Source organism: Ctenopharyngodon idella, chromosome 4 (assembly GCF_019924925.1).
Source record: "Ctenopharyngodon idella isolate HZGC_01 chromosome 4, HZGC01, whole genome shotgun sequence".
NCBI classification, from domain to species: Eukaryota; Metazoa; Chordata; class Actinopteri; order Cypriniformes; family Xenocyprididae; genus Ctenopharyngodon; species Ctenopharyngodon idella.
In genome coordinates, this window is record NC_067223.1 from 5,873,519 (window position 1) to 5,895,997 (window position 22,479).

The following is a 22,479-nucleotide window of genomic DNA, read 5'->3' on the forward strand; positions in this document are numbered from 1 at the left end:
GAAAATAAGGTCTGTGACGAACAAAAAGTTTGATTCTTAGACTTTTTGTTTGTGATAATCTTCAGAAATGAACACATTTTGAAGCATAAATGAAATCAGCAGAAATCACAAGCTAAATGTAGGCTATAATCAAACAACTGGACAGTAGCATGACTTGTCACCACCATTAAGCTTCTGACAATCCTTTCAGTCTTTGTTTAAAAATGTTTTCCCTGAAATTTCGAGTTTATAATAGTTTGCAAAAAAAAAAAAAAAAAATCACAAGAGGATATTACTGATGTATTTTATATTGTAAAATAAAACAAAATATCTTGAGCTTGTGTTCACCACAGACCTTATTTCAAGCATTTAACCAAAAACCCGTTCAAAAAACCCATTGACTTCAGGATGATGGAACTGGAAGTGCTAAAATGCTAACTTATTTTCTGGGTTTTGACCTATAAAAATACATCATCCTTGCATTACTGTATTTGTTGAGGGTGTTGATTGGTTGTTCCCTGACGGTAGAGAGAGCTCTTCATTCTCTCTCTCTGCTTTAGAGTCACATTCAATCCTTGGACCATTTATCACCTGAAGATAATGAGATTGGCTAATGAGAAAAAGAGAGAGAGAATCAGGAATGAAAATGCAAGTGGTGCATATAGGTACGAGACAAAGAAATCTATGTATGTGTGAGAGGTGTGTGTGATTTTAAACATCAGGAACTAAGATGTGTTGCATGACATGTCGCTCTTAGATAATACATTAGGCTTGATTGAAGGCAAAACAAACCCGTCATTTACGCTCCCTCATTTTGTTTCAAACATGTGACTTTATTCTATGGGCTTTAAAAGTGGAAAGATTGTAGCAATTCCACATTTAATGAGCACTAGGACTGTCCAGCTCAAAAAAGCACCATAAAAGTATCATATAAGTAGTTCATATGATGTGTGCACTAGTGTTGTCAAAAGTATGGACTTTGATACAAAGTCGATACTGAAATTAAAAATGTGACCGGTCCACTGATAGACGCCCGCTTTCAAATGCTCCCGTGTGTACCTGTGTAAGTGCTCGGTGAAGAGCCTCATTGATGTCTATTTACAACATGTATTTGAAGCGTTCATCACTGTAGCCAATCACAGACACATCTGTTGAGCATGTGAACACGGTGGCCAATCAGAGGTGTTTACGAATCCGCTCAACAGAGCTCAAAGCGTCACATTTTTAAAATTTCTGTATTGACCTTGGTATTGAAGTCGCTACTTTTGACGACACTAGTGTGCACTATATTCTATAAGTCAAGAAGTCTTCTGAAGCGGTGCTAGGGTCAATAACAAGTAAGAATGTCCTAAAATCTAATAATTTAAGACTTACTGATTTTGAGTCACTGCTCAAATTACACATGTTTAGGTCAAGATTTGTGTCATTTTGTAAATGAAAATTTTCATTTGAGTTAACTAAACATTTAAGTGTAGTAATAGTCATTTTCCCCTAATGTAGCCACACATGATTGTTTTTCTTGTCGTACCTGACTGATGGTTGCTCAGGTCTTGCTCTGTCCTGTTAGCCTTTGCAGAATGAAACCATTCTTGCGCTCACTGCATGCAGCCAAACCGTCATTTTTAGGAGCCAGTAACAGGCAAACATCGGCATGTCAGCCAGGCGCAGAAATCCTCATTTCTCCTCACACGGTTCAGTAACCAGCCTTCCATGTCTTTGCAGAACACACTTGAGTTGCTCAATACAATGACAAAGACTTTTTATCTTGACAATCGACACCAAGCTTTTTGTTGTCCACTGATTTTGCTATTCAGCAGTGTTACAACTGCCTAGTGGACATAATGAGATGAAAATATTAAATTTGTTCATTGCTTAAGATTCAAAGGATCATTTGCTTCTTGATTCGGAGTGTTTTATCAGTGACATACGGCGCTTGCATGTTACAGCTTCAGTTAGTACATTAACCCCATCACACGGGTCAAATATTGCATGATTTTAGCCTGCTCGTATTCAAAACAAAAGCACAGATTGCTGTATTTGTGTATGTAACATGCTTGCTGACATTCATGATCAACTAGCAAAACCCAGAACACTCGCTCTTACCAACACTTACACAAAAACACACACTCTAACGCACAACTGCATGGCCTCCCTCTGCTTTTCTTGCTTGGGGGAAAGGAATTGCCATGGATATTTATAGACAGGCTTGAAATGGGTTGTCCTCTCTTTCACCAGGGGTTTCTGTCTGTATTATATTCCATCGGCACAGTTCTTTAGCCGTCCTGAAAGATGTCTCTGTGCATTAAATGCAACGTCTCACTCTCAGAAGTGGGTGGTGGATACGGTTTTATTTTATACCAAATATCAGACCATGTGGGTGCAGATAATGTGGTTTTAGGTGAGTTATTTTCAGCACAGATAAACGTTCGCTGGAATCAGAGCGTGAGGATTTAAAAATCGCTGAGATTTATGCTTTTTAAGTCAATATGCTTTTATTCGCCCTAAGATTTGGTCCTTGGGGTTAACACTCCGATCTCTCTCATCTCTCCCACAAGCTACGCCTCATCCTGGCTGTGTTGTTAGTAGTCTCTCTCTAGTTTATTTCTGCTCTTGCTTATGTTTTTCCTTTAAGCAAGTTGTTGCCTGGAATGAGCCAATTCTAAAGAATTCAGTAGCTGTAGAGCAATATCGGCACATGATTCTTAAAGGGATAGTTCACTGAAAAATAAAATTGTCATTTACTCACCCTCTTGTCGTTCTGTGAAACATAAAAGGAGATATTTTGATTAATCTACTTGTTTCTTTTTCCATGCAGTTACAATGAATGGGAAGCAGATCTTTCCTAAGGTTTATAAAGCACCATAGAAACAACTTGTGCACTTTCAAATATTTCAAAGCAATGCAATAGTTTGTTCAGCCAAAATAAAAATAAGTCTTTATTCCCTAATAATTTTTCTCTCGACCAGGCTGTTAATAGTTGTGACTTGATCATTGAATCAATGATTTCAACTTAAGGACTGAATCAGTCCAAAGAATGAGCAAATCAAACTGGCTTTATTAACAGGATCTACTGTTTCATTGAAAAGATGGAGTGATTTGCTTAGGTCCTGTTTACACCTGGTATTAAGATGTTTTGGTCAATCAGATCACAAGTGAATGACGCTAAATACAGGTGTAAATAGGGTGTAAAAAGTTTTGAGCTTGTCCACGTTCGACCCCTTCCATAGGTAGTCAAAAACTCATTCGACCAGATTGCTTTCATGGTGTAGACGGTCATGTGGTCAAATGTGTTCGAACAGCCACTGGAAGACCACCTACTCTCCGCCTTCTGACCTAATGTGTAAACATTATGGAGCACACTAGCCAGACAGGATTTAAACTTTGTTGGCTGAAGACCCAAGTTTGGTTTGAAGACGAAAAATGTACCAAGCACAATATTCTCACCATGCCTGATTTTTAACACCCACTCACCACGTTCGGGGTGGTCTTGCGGCTGTCAGTGCAGAAACGAAAGCTGATGCTCTGATTGTTTTTCCGTCGTCTCCAAATAAAATTGTGCGAGCTTATTTCAAAAAGATCTGAAAAAACCCCATACATTTACAAATCAGGACAGAAGTGGTTGAAAGTGGACAAAAGAGACTGATTAAAATACCAGGTGTAAATGGGTATGTGTCTCCCTCATCCACTTGTGATCCGATCGACCAAAACGCAACAGGGCCTAAGTGTTCCTTTGTACAACACAAAAGAAACAACAACTTTTTTTCTACTTCAGGTAGAGTGGCTTAAACTGAACTTAAACTAAATCAGTCCGAATCATGAGCGAATCAGACTGGTTCTGTTAACTAGATCTACTGATTCAGTATAAAAGATGAAGCCATTTGTTTAGTGTTCCTTCCCTCAACACACAAATTACCTTTTTTCCTATTTTATGCAGAGTGGCTCTGAATGTAGTCAATGTTGTATGTTAATTCATGCTGTCATGGCCTCAGCTGCGATACAGGAGCTCGAATATTGAGCATACTGAGTGTTTTTTTGGCATTTCTCTGGGAAAATAACAGCCTTTTTTCCCTTTCTTATGAAAAATGTAAATGAGGTTCTATTTCTAGTATATCAATGTGTGTGGCAGTGAGCATCTCGTATAGCTTGCGGAGTCACATGCCTGGCACACCAAGAGATTGAGACAATGAGACGTGTCATCTACCAATCCTGACACATTAGCATGGCTGTGTGGGAAAAGGAAGGATATTAGGTTTTAAGAGAATGGTAAAATTGGAAAGAGGGGGAGGAAGACAGGAAGCTCCAAACCTCATTTTGGTAGGAAGTCATATGAGACTCTAAGGAAGTGATTTAAATGTTGTGCCTGTTTGGGACGGAAGGCTATTTTTCACTTATGTGATATTGACTTTGTCTGTCTGTCTTTCTCTCTCTCTCTCTTTGCCTATTCTGTCTGACTCTACAGGAGAAGAACAAGGACAAAGACAAGCGTTTCCGTCCACTCTACGACATTCCTTACATGTTTGAGGCTCGGGAATTCTTGAGAAAGAAGCTCATTGGCAAGAAGGTGAGAGACTGACATTCTCGCGCAGACGTTATGCCTTATTCTTTCTGTAAAGTTTCTTTCCATGTTGCATATGGAAGCAGAGTTGTTTTCTTTCTGAGTTTCTGTATTCTGTTTGGAGTCACTAAGCAGACTGACCACACAGACCTTGAACATATCGAATTTATTCATAGAACTGCAAATGTTTGTTTTTTTTCTTTCTTTTTTTATTTATTTATTATTATTATTATTTTTTTTTTTGCAAAGAATTGCAAAGCACAGGGCATTGACATGAGAACTGTTGACGTATTTAGACACAAATATGTGCACACTAGTGCCCTTGCAGTTATTCAATATATTTTCAAAACTCATTCCCCACAATATTCTATTAGTATTTTTATTAGTCTTCATTATGTCCCAAAATGTAAATAACAAAGATAAAGCCAAAAATGTTCCCATTAAGAATTAATTGGATAATAAAAAGTCTCAATATGGCAGATGAAGGGGATGGGTTGAAAAATGAAAAGCGCTTCAGCTAGAAAAGGAAAGTCGTTTCTAAGGTGAAGCAAGTTATTTTATTTTGATGCAATATTATAGAGAAATTATATTAGGGCTGTCAAAATTAATGTTTATTTTTGCGATTTAATTATTATTATTTTTTTTTCAGTTTAACGTGTTAAAAATATATACTCTTGAACGGACAAAACCGTTTACAAAATTATGTAAAAATTCCTATTTTGTCGAGTTTCCATTCTCAAATGTGTTAAGTGTCAAATGAACGTAAAGATAAAATAATAGAATAATTTAATAGAATAAAATATTTATAGATTAACATTAAACCTAGATTGATGAATGCTCTAAAAAGTTGTTAGCTCGTTAACATGAATCAATGAATCACTCACAAAAAAGCAGGAATGTGTATTAAGAAAGTACATGGGGTGATTTCAAAAAATATTTTGAAGTAACTAAAACATGAAGTGTTTCCATCTGTGTCACTCATAACAAACAGAAATACTTTGCATCAAAGTTGCAGTTTTAATTGGGACAGCAGGGTATAAACTGGTGTGGGGTGTTCTGAAAATTGTCATATTGGGACTCATTAAAATATGATAGACAGATTGTAAAGCTGCGCATTATTGTCTGTTCATGACTTCTCTCACCCAAACAATTCAGTGTTTATGTGCAGAATATCGAAAATCGCAGCCTGCTAGATTTAACACCAAAGAAATATGACAGCACATTTCCTCACACAGACGTTTTCTCATAAATGATCACCAGAAGCGTGGATTACTAATGCAGCTTTATATTATCCTTGTATGATCGTAAGGCAGCTCCTAGAAAACAATATTTTATTGCCTCTTCTTTTTACAGAAGTCTGGTTCACTGACCTGAAATCATTCAAATATTCTGACACTAGAGACGGGAAATGGAAAGCATGGAGTTTAATCTCAGATCAGATTTTTGCATTTCCCCGTGTATGCACCCAGCGGTAGTCAACAGATTTATACAACGCTCTGTGTGATAAGATGCCTGTTTGCATATTAATGCAAACAGTGTGGGAATGTTTGAATTCATTCAGAATTTATCCAGCTCAAGAAGATATGAGTGTGGCAATCATTCAATTTTGGCTCATTAAATGTCAGAAGTGCTTTAACTTAAATTAGTAGTGTATAGAATTAATCATCTTTGATCTTCAGAGTCAAACGTAGCATCTAATTATTACTGGTTTTTTTTATTTTTTATTTTTATTTTTTATTTTTTTAGATGAAATTGAGGTTATAACCAGATATTCAGTATTGGGATGGACCTAAAGCAATGGTCAATGAAACACATATTAACTGACCACTGTTGTGAATATTGGGTTGACAGTGGTTACAGCAATGAATTTTCAAGTAAAATGCAATCACTCATTAACAGGCTTTTAGTTGTTGCTAGGACACAATGTGGTGTGAGGATGAGGCCTTGTACTGAGGCATGCCATGTTTTAGCATCTCCCCTGCTGCCCTGGCAACAGCCGAGAAAATTTTTTATGTTCCAACTGTTTAAAAGAGAAATGAAATCTGTGCAGTTATAGAAGTTCATAACTATAAAATGGGGCCATTGTTAAAGACTGATTGTTTTGTTGCTGGAAAAATAGAAATCTAATGGCTCATATCTGCTAGATCAGGACAGAAGGGATGATTTTATGCACAACCTTTTGATTTTTAGTTTTTCTGGCATTTAAAGGGGCATTTAAATAGTTCTAGGAACTAGCCACTAGGATAGTTCCCAGAGAACTTATTTCTCCCCCGGGCGATGTTCCTGGTTGCATTTGCACCGGGAATAGGAACTCAGAAGCGGCAGACAGCTGCGTCTTTAAGCGTGGCATTTACAAACGCTAAAAACCGGTGGATGGAGGATGCCGTGATCGGAGCTGTGTTTGTTGTGTGTCATGGGTTTCGTGATAACGGAGATGTGATGTAAACGCATAATTTACGCAAAGTGCGGCTAAGAGATGAAATCTCCTTTGACAACTTTCAGTATTACATATCATTGAGGCTGAGAAAAGAACACAACCCTGCAGACAACAGGTAAATGCCGTTATCGCTGTTTTCCATGTTTGTGAAGTAAATAAGTTTACACGGCTTTTTAAAAATGCCGGGTGCCGGCGTTTGACCAATCAACGTACACTCATGCCACTGATAGTTCCTATAGCGCTGGTTTAGACCCTACTCTGAAGTAGGAGCTAATTTAGTTCCCCTAAAAGGAGTTTCTAGAACTAAAATCATTGTTAGTTCCTGCGGTGTGAACTAGGGGTTGGAATCTTTATGCACCTCACGATCCGATTCCGATTCTGGGAGTCACGATCTGATTCCAAAACAATTCTTGATCCACTTTTTTTCTAACTAACTAACTAACTAACTAATTAATTAATTGATTAATTAATTAATTAGTTAGTTAGTTTTGTAAACTTTTTTTTTTTTAATTTTTTTATTTAATATATAGTCTATGTAATTATAAGTACCTTTTAAATACTTACTAGTTTAAAAAAATAATTAATAAAATTGTATGTTAAGATTTTTAAATACAGGCTATAAACAGCTTCAAAACAAAAGCAAAAGTGTCTAATAAATAATAATAATAAAGAGGAACAATGAAACATTACAAGCAATAAACAAAGAGTGCTTTCAGTATTTAAGAGTAGGCCTATCTGAATGTTTTACATTGAAAAGCTGTGAGGGATTTTTTTTAAATTTTTTATCTTTCTCAGCTTTACGGTTGTTTATTACTGATGTCATCATACACAGCAGAAGAATAAGCTGCATTCACAATAATGCACAGATGTCTTTTGAAATATAAGATGTTTTTGTCCTGTCTGTTTATTCCCTCAAGACATCTAACTGACTGTGTTTACATTAATTTCGCGTCATAAAAGCATTTTGATATGCAAGTAGGCTACATTTAAACACTTAAACGGAGTCGCACACAGCCACTTGCACAAGCACTCTTCACAAAGCGCACGTGGAAATTAAAAGCAGCCTTAGCCTCAGTGAGTTTCATATTTATAAAATACAAGCCCACAGCACTCCAAACAACATAAACGATGCCTTCGTAGAGCATTTGTAAGGAAAATAGGCCTACCGGCGGGCGAGAACAACTTGCAAGCGCATTTCGCTCACAGCGCACATCCTGTGCAATGATGAACCACGCGAATGTCCGCGCAATGGGCGCGCATGTAATTCGCTCTAGCTTTTTCGAACTGTATGAAAGATTATTTTATTGAAGGTTTGAGTGGTGTGTGTGTATGCGAAGGAGCATGTATATTCAGTTCATTCCTATGAATGTTGAGCATCTTCAGGCTCGCGAGAGTGAAGCTCAAATTCCATGTGAATGAATTGAAAATGCTCGCTCTGCTCCATGCCAGTGGACACGCACATAAGCACACACAGCGTCATCTCGCAACTGCAGTTAAAAATAAGCTCAGAATCGATTCTGAACTTCTCAGAATCGATCCAGAATTGTTGACGAATCGCAATGCATCGATGCATCGTTTTTTTTTTTTTTTTCTCCCACCCCTAGTGTGAACACGGCAAAAGTTCTAGGAGCTATGAAAAGGTTCCTCTAGTGCGAAAGACCCTTAAGATGCCATTCGTTCTCTACAGGCTGCATTCCAGCTGGTCACAAGAGGCAAGTAGTCCCTGACTTTTGTTTCCAGAGTATTAGCATGAGAGCTTGAGCTGATTCTAATGGATTTGTTGTTGCATCCATCTTCTGTCACTTTAACATGGCCGTAGTCTTCAAAAAGAGGCCCTCGAAGAGGTTAAAGGTCAACTTTTTAAAAATCTCAGCCAGTATGTGATCAATATCAGAGTTCAATGGCACAAGAGAAGATGAAAGGAGGACGACAAGCTCCATCCAAGTGTCGTTGCTCTGGAATGGAATGGCATCCATTTCAGATCGTGTTCTCTTCTTTTGAAAGGAGGGAGAGAATGAGTGGCATTCACTAGCAGTGGGTAATGGAAGAAAATCTGCGCAGAAGTGCATTTTCTCCTCTTGGTATTGAAACAGAACTTCCCTGTGACATAATCCAAAGCTAGATTTGGCTAACTTTCTAAGTAGCGCCTCTGTAGAGGGTCTCTGCCTCAGCGAAAAAGTCAAATGAAAATGTTGCATTAATCCACTTATCAGGAAAGAGCACGTTTGGATAATCCTGCCCGCTCAAAGTGCCTCCTGTTATATGTGTGTGTGTGCGCGTGAGGGGTGTGAACAAGAGGCAGTGACTGAGTGGAATGTCAGTGTCAAGTGTTTGATGTCTGTGTTTATGCAGGTATGTTCCATAAGTTCTGCATTGTTTATTAGTTTGTTCATTTGTATGGAAGAGGATGTGCCGAGTTTTCGGCTGTTTCCCTGATGCACATTGATGCAGCCATAACAGAGCAGTGCAGACTTCATTCATCTTTTTTTCTCCAATTTGTCTTCTGCTTTAGAGGGAATTACAGTGGCATGTGAGACTAGCAGCTCACTTTTAATCCATGAAATATGTATTACAGAGTTTCCTGACTACACCTACCCTCACCGCATTAGACTCCACTCACAGGGACTTAAGCTTGCAGAGAGCAGGTTTGACTCTGCACATCTCATGTGCATGCGCATGTACGATTAGGATGCATTCACACTAGAGCTTTTGGTGTGGAACCGTGTCCACGTTCGGTTGATATAAAAGCTTTTTTGGCATTCATAACAATTGTCAAGTATACATGAGTCCACATAAAATGGAGGACTAGAATACACTCATAGACATTCAATCCGGACAACATCTGAACAACATTGATTGCATAATGTCTTTCTTTAATATTTTTAATATAACCAGTTCTGAATGTTCCTGTGCGGTCTGCATTTTGCATCTTTTGCATGCTCCTAGTCACACCCAACGTCATACCTACTTGTCTCCAGATAAACTGCATTCAGAGAGCAGTTCACTTGCTTTGTGTTTCTTGCAATACATCTGTGGCAGACAAACATGCATGCTTTTTTAGGTGTCATAGGTATTGGTGACAAATCTGACTTTCAAAATCATACTGATAAATCATACTGAGAAAAACATAAACCGTAAAGCTGGCGTCTCCTCTTCCTGAGTCATTATGTAATTACTCACGGTGGTATTCACACTGATGATTCAAACATAAACCCTAAAGTACAATGTGTAAAGAGTCCATTAGGGGAGGGGGTGAATCCATCTCTAGTTTGGACAAAGCAGTCAAACCAAGCATCTGTACATTGCTGTACATGGACCAGCTCAATCTCTTTGCGTTTCCCTGAGACATTTCAGTGGATCTGTCTCTGTTTTGATGGATGCTTTGCAATTAGCACCATTTCTGTCTTTATCCTCTTCCACCTTGTTCTGTCTGGGCTTTTTTCAACCCTTCCATTGCTGTTGTCCTTTGATCAGATCTTTCTATTCAGGCATGACTCTAAAAGCCCATTTAATGTATCATCTGCTTCCCACATGTGCCGCTACTTCTTTCTTTTCTCATTCATTGTTTTTCCATAAGCACTTTTGCTCCTCTGAACGAGCGGGAATCGTTTGCGCTTTGTGTTTCTTAAGAAGGGCATGTTGTCGTTCAACCAAGCTCATTACTCCTGCCCAATGGTGCAGAGCTGTCTCTGCCTTTCAGAGAGGGAACTGGAGAGAGTAAAAGTAGGGGATGAAAATGCAATTATTTTGTGCTTTATTTGTTGATGAAGCACTAAACTCCTGGGGTAAGAAAATGAGTGTCCACAGGTTTCCCCCACCTAATGAACTTCCATTATGTCCATTAGACTGAGTTACATTGTCATTTTGAGGCAAATGAATTGAAGGGGATAAATGGATTGAATTCCAGAAGTGGAGACATACAACTTTCAGAGCGTGTAACTTTCTCACCCTTTGCCTTATTGTGCCATTTCACATTTCGGTCTTATTTCTGTAAATCTATATTCACATTATATTATGTAGAACAGAACCACAATACATTTGTCTTAATGTGAGCACCATCATTAGTGCTATTGGCAGCTGTTTACCATTGTAGCTAGGTAAGAATTTAGAAAAGTTTACTTAGTAATTTTGGTTTTGCTACCTAAGCTTTGAAGAATAGCACTTTCAGCAACATTTTAAATGTTTAAGTGTCCTATAATGTTAAGCAGAATCAGTAATTGTTTTATTTAAATCTAATTTGAATAAATAATCATTATACTACTGCATAAAAAAACAACAACAGATTTTTATGTAATTATTTGTTTGCAAAGTTATTTTGCCTATTAAATTATTCTAGATGGTTTCAAATGTATCTTTTTTTTTCTATCTGTCCAATTTGTTAAACTGTAGACTTTTCATTTGATATAATGATATTTTTGAATAAATGGCTGATATTTAAAGTAATTATTATAATAAGAACTAATAACAATACCTGAGTAATTCTTGAGTAATTTCAAATTGTACATGTTGTACATGGTTGCTTTTCCTGTTAAAACTCAAGATGCCACATCAAAAGAGACCAGTCTTATTATTTTTGACCAAACGTTTTAGAAGTTTTAAGCAAAATAGATGTTTTTTTTTTCATATCTCCTGACCAGGTACCTTCAGGCCATGCTTATTCTAACACACAAAGTTTGGGTTGAATACATTAAAATGTTGCAAAATACAGCCTCACCAGCCTGACTTGCCATCAATTAATCAAATTGAGTTCAATAACTTTTTGTTTGCTTGGAAATATTTTCCTGATGGAAAATGACAGCATACAATGCAATGTGATTTAATATTAGCCGATATTAAAGAATCTATTACTAATTTAAGGTGACAAGCGTGAATAATGGTAAAAAATATTAGACCGATTATCGGTCTGCCTCTTCTAGGGTTGAAAAGGGGTGGAAAATTTCTGGAACTTAACAGGAATTATGGGAATTAAAGGGAATTAAATGGAAATTGGGGGTTATTTATACAAACATGTTGAATATAATAAACATATTCTCCATTAAAATTGTAAAATGAAAGCAGATTCAGAGGTATGGACTCAGCCCTGCACTAAGTATTGTGCTGTATGCATGTGATTTGAGAGAAATTGAATTGAATTTGCATTAAATCTGGTTGTTTTAACCAAGATTATGCTGCAAGATGTTTTTCAACTACATTTAAGTTCCCTGTTATAGGCTAACCTTTTTTTCTTTTCTTTTTTTGAAAATTTCCAGTTTATTCCCTTTAATTCCCATATAATCCCGTTAATTCCCATGAAAAGTTTCCAACTTTGAAAAATCCCAGAATTTTGCAACCCTTGTCTCTACTGAAGACCAAAGTACCATTGAGTGCAGTTCTTTTTTGTATTCCCAAGTTTGTAAAACTTTCCACACAAACCTCAACCTCAAAATTCTCCGTCAACAACCTTGGGAATGATTCAGAAAGAAATCCTCTTGACATTTACTAGGGCAGAGCTTAGTTTTAGACTGAAATTTCTGAAATTAATTATTGTTCCTGAACATATGGTTCACTCTCGTCATCCTCTGGACTGGGCCCTTTACATTGGAGGGAAGTGTTTTGACAAATTAGTGTTGCCTCATTTCTGTAAGGTAGCTTTACACACATGCACTAATGAATTGCGGTTGTGCATTCTGTAACAGGATGCAATCAATCCACACGCTCAAAGAGGACCATGGATGGGGCGTTCGGTCACGTGAAGTCTTTGTCCTTGGGTTGTTATTGGTGCCATCCCGATTAATGACTGATCTTCCCCCCTGCATGTCAAGACAGATGGGAGATCCGGCTTACTATTTCAGATTAGCTTCCAACCCTCTGTTTGCTCTGAACTGATTGAACGGGATTGGCTGGATCACAGTCTCCTATCTCTGAATATCTCAACACGGCTTCATTATTTGCTCCGAGCTAACAAGAATACACCGCATGCGATGGCCCCTCTGGGATGATCCCATGACCTCAGAGAGAGTTTGACACAAATGGAGTCGATTTCTTAACCTGAAGCAGTTTGGTGTGAAATAATCAGATTTAGTTATCCTCTTCACTTCCACTTTCTTCTATCGCAGTTGAGCGAAATAGTTACCGGTCCCCGCCTCTTTCTCGCTTTGTGATAAACAGTTTCCATGTTTGGTCTGGCTTCCTCTGGGGAGATCTATGGTCTAGCCTGACATGATTCACACTGACTCAGGGTGACCTTGGAAAGTAGCCCACAGTCATGTTTGTACACGCGCACACACCAAACCCCTCGCTAGATGCCCTAACACAATTTGTCCACCCTGAAAGGCCTGTAATCCATTTTTTTCCCTTTACAGCCAGCTTTTCGCTTGATTTGCAATCCTGTACAAAGATATCAAATTCAGAGTTTGATGTGTTGCTCTTTCTTGGCGTAATTCTGTCATGTTTAATGCGACATCATAAAACAGGGTTACAGTGCAGTTCTCCGTGTCCTCACGTGTAGCTTCAGTGGTCAATTTATCTCAATAGCCGAGCCCCTGACAGGCTTATAAAAGTGTGTGTGTGTATGTATGCAGTGTTTCTTGGTCCTGCATTGACTTTAACCATTTTGTTTTGTGTCTTTGCAGGTTAATGTCACGGTCGATTACATCAGAGCTGCCACCAGTGCCATGGAAACGGGTGGCGTCCCGGCTTTCCCAGAGCGCACCTGTGCTACAGTCACCATTGGAGGAATGTGAGTACTCTAGCCAGTTACTAAATCTGTACCAAGTTCTGCTTTTTGACCTATTTTTGTAAACCACATCCTCCCACACAGGTTTTCTGTACCTTACAGAAATTGATAAAGCACCCTAAATTGGTCCATATACACTACTATTCACCAAAACTGCGTTTAAAAAAAAAAACAAAAATCAAATTAGTAATATTGTTAAATATTACAATTTAAAGACTTTTATGTAGTTTTCATTCCTGTGATGGCAAAGCTGAATTTTCAGCATCATTACTCCAGTCTTCGGTGTCACATGATCCTTCAGAAATCATTCTAATATGCTGATTTGCTGCTTTATAAAACATTTCTTATCAATGTTGAAAAGTTGTGCTGCTCATTTTTTTTTTTTTTGTAGGAAAAGTTCATAAAACTTACTGACCTCGACCTTTTTAATGCTAATGTAACTTATGTGCTACATTTCAAGTTATATGATGATGATTGTGTAAGAACAAACCAAAAATTAAGTCGTTATTCACTGAACATCTTCCCCTCCGGTGAGCTGTAAACTGCTGCATTTGGATCTAGTCATTGAGTTGAACTTGAGAACCAAATCAGCCCAATCTGTTCATTAATCATTCAGACTGATTGAATAATGACTTTAAATGTCAATCTATTCCTCACACAGTTGCTATCGCTCTTCAAATGTGGGTTGTCTTATTCAACATCCAACAGCAAAAGAAATGTTACTAAAAAAAAAGAAAAGGAATCAAATGAAAGCTGTATGTTTCTAAACCCTCTAACAATCACCTTTACCTTCAAAATCAGGACTGACATATGCTTTATTACCCTTTATGACTCCTCTATGAATTCAAATGATTCTTGTTCACCCATGTGATGTGGATGTGTGAACACACTGTCCCTTGTTAGGGTAAGTGAGGCCAGGCACATGAGTCTGGGGTGGTACTGCGCCTCAGGCTGTGATTACCCAACCGTGCCCCAGTGCTTGGCGTTAGAGCATTGTGGGTAACAGGTGGTCACATCGCCTGAGGGCTCAGCTGCTTTGCCGCATCTTGACTCTACGCTGATTCGGAATCAGCTCTTTCCAGGGTTTCCTGTAGTGCCATTAAATATTTTAGGAGTCTGAACTGATCGTAGAACTGTAAAAAATTAATGGCAGCAAATTCATGTTATGTTGGCCTGATGCAATAGGTTAGTTTTTAGTAAACATTAGATTTTTGAGAGCTTGGTGAAATAGGACGTTTTGTTTTTGTCAGTGTACATGTTTTTTGGTTTGAATGCTTGGCCTAAACAGCTATTGCTAGTTCTTTTTCACATTGTATTTTTTGACTCTGAACTGTGGTATGTTTGTGTTATCAAAGTGAGGACCCCACTGAGTACTAGCAGAAACTGTTTACCACTCTCCTACAACTCCAGAAAAGCACCAAAATAAAAAGCAATGTTTGCTTTTTTTTTTTTTTTTTTTTTTTTTTAATTCGTGTTTTTGCCCTTTTGGTTTTGTTACCAAAACTTGACACAGAATGGCTGTTGCACGTTTGCTGTGCTCTCCAATAGGGGAATGCGAGCTGCTCACCAAAGGCAATATCTTTGTTGAAAAATGGCAATGAGAAATGCATTTGCCACTTTGCTTGCAGGGCACCAGTCTCGCTTGTTTTCATCAGTTATGGCTCTGTTTTGCAAATTAGGCCTTACTCAATCTTACTCAATGTGCAAATTCCAATCTATATAATATAGACTATCCCCCGTAAAAATACAGTCAAAAATACAGTAAAACATTAATATTGTGAAATACAATTTAAAATAACCTTATTATTATTATTATTATTATTATTATTATTATTTTGATGTATTTTAAAATGTAATTTTATTTCTGTGACGGTAAAGCTGGAATTTCAGCTGCCATTACTCCAGTCTTCAGTGTCACATGATGCTAATATGCTGATTTGGTCCTTAAGAAATATTTCTTATTATCTTCAATGTTCAAAATGGTAGTGCTGCTTTATATTTTTTGGTTTTCCTTGGATAGAAGGTTCAAAAGAACAGCATTTGTTAGACATTAAAAACTTTGTGACCATAATGTCTTTAAATTTTAAATTTCATACCAACATCTGATTCTGTTTTGCTCTCTCTATAGAAACATTGCTGAGGCTCTGGTCAGTAAAGGTCTCGCCACAGTGATCAGATACCGCCAGGATGATGATCAAAGATCTTCCCATTATGACGAGCTCCTGGCGGCAGAGGCAAGGTAAGCCAGAACACTAAAATAAAACCACCGGTGAGCGAATATGGGCCATATTCTCGCACATTGCAAAGGAGAAGCCGTCTGTGAAATGGAGCCATTTTGTTCTTTGCAGTTAGTCATGGCTTGTCTGGTTAGCTCTCCTTTCATGGGGGTAATATCAGTCTCAGAGCTCATACCTTAACCACCAGCATTAAAGCATGGCTCTTTTATTCTTTGTCTATGATTACAATTATATAGATTTGCGGTGCTGAGGTTTGAAGGGTGGTTTATTGCACAGAAAGAGATTTGAATCTTGTGGTCGGCGATAGATGGGGTGACTCTCGAAAGAAAGAGACTCGCTTCTTATCTGCTGTTCTTTCTTTTCCATTTCTATTCTTCACTTTTGGTGTTGCTCTCAAGTGCACATGCATTCACACACATCTCCTCTATTTTCCTGTCCTTCGCTCTCTCTGGGTAATGATTCCCCATGGAGCCAGCGGAGATGGGAGGTTTGTGGGCCTCAAATTTATTTTTAGCATAGATTGCTGGTCGTTACCCTACATCCTCTGAGAAATCAACCTCTGGATGAACGCTTTCTCTCTTCCTCTCTTCTTCACCTAATGTGATTGGACACCAGGGACGCTACAGCCACAGTTACATCTGCCTTAAAGAGGCCTAAGACACGTCTCTCATTCCTTCTGTATCTACTGTAATCTGCAGGCTTCACCACTCAGCAACCACTATTACACTGATCGAGCACTCAGACGCACACAAGACACCATATCTATTCCCATGTGTGATGCAGGAGAACTACTGGCCTATAAATGTGATTTGTTGGCTCTTTTGTGGTATGAGGGATGGTGAATGGGTGGGTTTGTTTAAGGGTTGGTTTCTCAGGCTGGGGCAGAAATGGTTTTATGTTCTGGGGGCCTGTTCTGAACATTTCGACTGTAACACAGTTCTTGAATCATTGCAGGGCGATCAAGAACGGTAAAGGACTTCACAGCAAGAAAGAAGTGCCCATTCACAGGGTGGCAGACATTTCAGGGGTAAGTTTGTGTGTTTGGGGACCCCTAGCATAACCAGTCCCACATTGAATCGGAGTGAACTCTTTGATTTGATTTGATTTGATTTGATTTGATTTGATTTGCTTAGATTTGATTCATTTGTTTGGATGTGTTTTAGTTATGTCCATTTGTTTTTACTTAAGAAAAATATTTTGTAAATTATACATGGCAGTGTTTTAGACTGATTCAAATTGGCAAGTCATCTTTTTGAACTGTTTATTAAAAGAACCAATCAGTGAACTCACAACTGAGGTAAACTGATTTCATCAGAACACAGTGATATCTGCAGGATGGACACTGTTCAAATAAACTGAAAATCACATTTTTGGATATTATTAATACTTTTACCCAGCCTTAGCCATTCATACACTGGCATAACATTCACTGCATCACATCTCCTGTTGCATGCTTTAATTAAAGGGGGGGGGGTATCACACACAGTTTCTGCCAATCTCATGTTAATCTTGAGTACCTATAGAGTAGTAGAGCATCCTTCATATCTCAGAAAAGTCTTATCATATTTATAAAAGGTACATACGCTGTACTGAGTCTTTCTGAAAGCAGCCAAGCGTCTGGAGGCGTGCCGTGTTAGCGGAGCTAAAGCGTGACGAGCACGCACAGCTTTTGTGTAGTGACCGTCTACAAGCTATCAATGGTCAGCTAAACAAATGTATTTAAACACACAATTCACCATCACATTATCCCTGGATAACTTTTGAATCACTAAAATGAATATAGCGTGTAATGAATTTATGAATTCATTACGTTTGTGTTGGTTACATTATATGCACTTAGGCGACTATTGCCAACAAAAGACATTTGAAGCAGTTTTACTCACCACTTGCGGTTCCGACTCATGACCGGGATCATTATCGCTGTGACTGCTCCATCTTTCAGTTTCAAACAATCTGTAAATCCAGCGTTGAACTGGGCCTTGTTTGTAAAACCATAAGCGCCGATCCTGAGGGCTCGAGCAGCCACGGAAAAACACAAGATATTCTCCATTCATTTTAACCAATAAAAAGTGATTGCAACTATAAGTTTCTAATGTTATTTTAATAACAAATATCGAGAGCACATCAATGTAATGCGTGAGCACAAAACTCTTAGCTCCTCTTAATGCTGGGTTCTTTGGGAAGCAAGGTTATCTTTCCCTCACAACCAAAAACACACTTCTTTGGTGACATTGTTGATTTCGTGGTCTAAAAACAAAGTGATAAATCTTTCTCGAGCAAGTCCTGTGCAGGGCTGCCGACGATTTCCGTAAAGCCGAAGATTCTGTCTGGGCCTGAGCATGACCCGTGACTGTGTTCTGAATGTTGAACGGCTTTACCAATGTCTTCTATATTCCAGAATCCTCTCCCGAATCTTTGATGTTAAAGCTTCACCCTATGACAGCTGATTTATTGCTGCATTACGGCCCTGACCATTAAATTAATGAACACCCATCTAAAAATAGTCTTTCCACCCATAAAGTCATCATGCTCGTAACTCTGAAGTTGTTTTTAGGCGAATTCTGTTTGGGTGCCTCACCAAATGAAGATTAAATTTTACTTAGCTTGTAAATGTCATTTGCTGGGTGACAGGCTTGTTACTTGGTGTGTGAAGCAACTGACGTTTAACATCCGCTGACTTCCAGTTCACCTCTCCTCAACTATCTCCTTCCTATCTCTTCCTCTTATCTCTGCATTCATGAATGAGCTCCTCAGGTTTTAATGAAGTGTATGGCAGCTGTCTGTAAACTTTTTCAGGATGTTATTTATACCCGAGTTTGTGTAGGAGGCATTTAGAGTGAGAGAAGAGTGTCATTCTCAAATGGTAACATTCTCATTTCTCATCCAGAAACAAGATTCCCTCGTTATATGACTGACAGTGAGAGTAATGTCGTTTGGATTGGGTCTGTGAAAGGACCATTTATCTTTGGATGTGTTTGTTTTCTTCTCTTTCTCCTTTTTCCTTTTTTTTTTTTTTTTTTTTTTTGTCTTTTGGTTTCCTTTTCTTTATGTGTGGGTCATGGCTGTATTTCTAGCTGCAGTGGGCGGCAGTGGTGTACTGAGTCACAGGAACCAGCAATATTTAAAGTGAAATCTGAAGTGTCTTTGTTACACACCAAAACCTCACCTGTCAAATCAAGATGGCCAATCTCACTTCTAAAAGTACACCATTGGTCAGGACACTCTCAAAATAGAGCTGTCCTTCTACCATAATGGCTCATGGCATCACCAATTTGCCTGTCATTTTCTAGTCCAATTTGAAATACAAATCAAAAGTATCTAAACTAATGTAATGTAACCAACTGAATTAGCCATTAAAGGCTAGTCATTAAAAATGTGGTGTTAAAAAAAATGGTTAGTTTATAAAGCTCTATAAATTTATTATTAAAATGTTTCATTAATATAATATATATATATAAAATTTTTTTTTTTTTTTTTTTTTTTTTTTTTTTTGGGATGGTCTAAAAACAATTCTTGCATTCAATCATGCCATCGATCCCTGGATTAAATTCCGTAAAATAATTTTCTTGACTGGTGATTGGTAATTGACATGGCAATTGTCATGTCAGCTGCTAATTTTAATGTGGCTCTGTCATTTGCACAAAACCAAGCATCACCAGTCTAAGGGTACGTTTACATGACGAAGATGTACTAAAAACGAAAAAGTTTTTCCTTTTGCGTTTTTCACATACAGATAACAACGTTGTTGCCCGTTCACACGAATCCACAAAAACGATTAAAAATGCAGGCCAGTAGTTGTCTCTTTATAAAGAAAAAAAAAAAATTGCCTATAGACTGAACGCGTAATACTGTTTTCACAAATTCACGTTTTTGTAGTTTACATGAAGAGCTTGCCCTTTGAACCAGTTTTCAAAAGTTTGCATTTTCAGGCCCTTAAAAAGCTGTTATCTAAATTAACATCCAAAATGCATAAAAAGTTCAGTTTTTAGTCAAACGGTGTTGTGTACGACGCAATGCAGCCGAGTGTAACAAGCGCAATAAAGCGAAGCGTAACAAATTTATAAATGTTTCTTTTCATATGGTTTTTAAACACCAGTTCAATTAATGATGATCTTTTTTTTTCCCTTCCTCTCTCACATCTCTTGCACAGGAGACACAGAAAGCGAAACAGTTCTTGCCATTCCTGCAGAGAGCGGGCCGCTCGGAAGCCGTGGTGGAGTACGTGTTCAGTGGCTCTAGACTCAAGCTCTACATGCCCAAAGAGACATGTCTCATCACCTTCCTGCTCGCTGGTAAGTGTCAGTCGGCCCCGGCCTGTCAACTACGCCACCATCTGTGACCACATAATGACCACAATGTGGCAGCTGACCGCTGTTACACCACCAGTCTAATGCTTTGTTTTGTTCGGTTCTTTAAAACTTCAAGGAACAGTTCACCTAAAAAGAATAAAAATTCTGTCATCATTTTCTCGTTCTCATGCCATTGCTCTCATTTATACAATGAAAGTGGTCAGTGACCAAGGGCTGTGAAGCTCCAAAAATAAAAAAAAAGCACCATGAAAGTGCTCCATACTTCTGAGGCCATTGATAGACTGGAAAGCTATTCACCAAAAATTGTCTTGAAATGCTTGCCAGCCATTGTCACCGTTCAATGTGGAAAAAACTGCTTAGAACATTCTACTATAATTAACAAGTTTTGTGTTCCATGGATGAAAGAAAGTCATACAGATTTTGAAAGGCATGAGTGAGTAAATGATGACAGAATTTCATTTTTATAAGAAATATTCCTTTAATAATTCTTACACGCTTCATGCACAACATAAAAGTATCTCTTCACATTTTCTTGCCTGAAGCTTGACGGTGAGTTGATTTTTGTGGAAAGAGCAACTTTCTTCTCAAGTTGCTGTGCTAGTGGAGTTTTGAGATTGAATACCTTCTGTCCTTCCCCTCTGACCTGTGGAGGCTGGTGTTTTCTAGCAAGTCTGGAAAGCTGAACTTTGTGCAGGCGTTTTGTCTATGCCTCTGACCTCCTAAAGGCAAGATGAGGATCTGAAGGGCTCAATCTGATAGAAGGTTAAGTGTCACATTTGCTGGCTGTGAGGTCTTGCTACTCAGCATCTGTTCTTCCTCTTGAGTTTCCTCGCCCTCTCTGTGTGGAACATATATGTGGACATGCTTGTGTGAAAGTATCTGGGCAGGTACAGCTATTACTGCTGCACATCAGGGAAGATGGTGGAGCATCTGTGACCTCTGACCTTCAATCAGTACTCTGCATGTAGCCAATTGCCATTCTCGCAGGCACATTTGCGGGTGTTGTCAAATCTTTCACCCTTTGACATTTTTATATAGGTTTTTGTGATTTTAGGGTATTTATGTTAACAGTAACATTTAACTTTTTAAAAACATTGTTCATTTCAGCATTTACACTACTGTTCAGAAGTTTGGGATCTGTAAGATTTAAATATTTTTGTAAGAGGTCTTATGCTGACCAAGGCTGCATTTACTTGATCAAAAATACAATAATAACATAAATGTTGTGAAACAGCTCTGGGGGTTTAATAAAGGCCTTCTGAAGCGAAGCGATGCATTTGTGTAAAAAAAATAAAATAAATAAAATCCACGAAATATTATTATATTATGAAAAAAATGTAACTGGCGTCACGTCAGTTACGTTTTTTTTCCCGTAAGTTGAATAGGGAAGGCGTAGGACGTAGCGTAAGCGTTTTGATCAGCGTTTTACACTTTCTTCGAAAGTTGAATACGGAAGGCGGTCTGGCGGAAGCTAGATATTTTACTTCATAACTTGTTTAATATGGATTACACAAACGCATCACTTCGCTTCAGAAGGACTTTATTAACCCCCCGAGCCGTGTGGAGTACGTTATGATGGATGGATGTGGATGGAGGCACTTGCTTCAGCTCATACTCGTTGATCCTGTTCACTGCCATTATAAAGCTCGGACACGTCAGGATATTTATTAAAATTTCTCCGATTTTGTTAATCAGAAAGAGGAAAGTCATATACACCTAGGTTGGCTTGAGGGTGAGTAAAGCTTGGGCTAATTTTCATTAGAAAGTGAACTAATCCTTTAACAAAGTTTTATACATGCTGTCAAAAATGAATACCTTATTGCTAGTTCATGTTATTTATCGATTTAACTAATGTTAATAATGGATGGAATCCTATTGTGAAGTATTACCACGTTATCTTACACTGAAAGCATAATTAGTAACTAGTAGCTTAGCAGGATAACCTGTTACTTTAGCTTATCCAGTTAGCTTAGAAATCCACTAAGATACTATTTGACTAAATCACTGAATATTTGTGGCTTCAATTTTAATTTAAAATTGAATTAATATTTTTCAAACTGTTCGGAGACACCCCAGTGGCTACAATAGGGTTTCTAAGATGTCCGTAAAATAGTTTAAAGTTTGAAAATATAAAAACGTACTAAATAAATACAAGTTAAAATTTACGGAATTTGACATTACTGTTTTATTATAATAATAGAAAGTAAATGTTTTCCAGATATTCCAGCATTATGTACACAATTTTA

At 38.0% G+C, this 22,479-nt stretch overlaps 1 protein-coding gene across 1 annotated transcript in view; it reads left to right on the forward strand.

The window, feature by feature from the left end:
• The window catches only part of snd1 (staphylococcal nuclease and tudor domain containing 1), a 179,029-nt gene that overhangs the window by 34,828 nt on the left and 121,722 nt on the right, over positions 1 to 22,479 (forward strand). Inside the window, exons 11-15 of the mRNA XM_051892313.1 lie at positions 4,439 to 4,540; positions 13,583 to 13,689; positions 15,815 to 15,925; positions 16,878 to 16,950; positions 20,074 to 20,215. Coding sequence (XP_051748273.1) covers positions 4,439 to 4,540; positions 13,583 to 13,689; positions 15,815 to 15,925; positions 16,878 to 16,950; positions 20,074 to 20,215 — 535 coding nt within the window. The remainder of the gene's footprint in view (positions 1 to 4,438; positions 4,541 to 13,582; positions 13,690 to 15,814; positions 15,926 to 16,877; positions 16,951 to 20,073; positions 20,216 to 22,479) is intronic.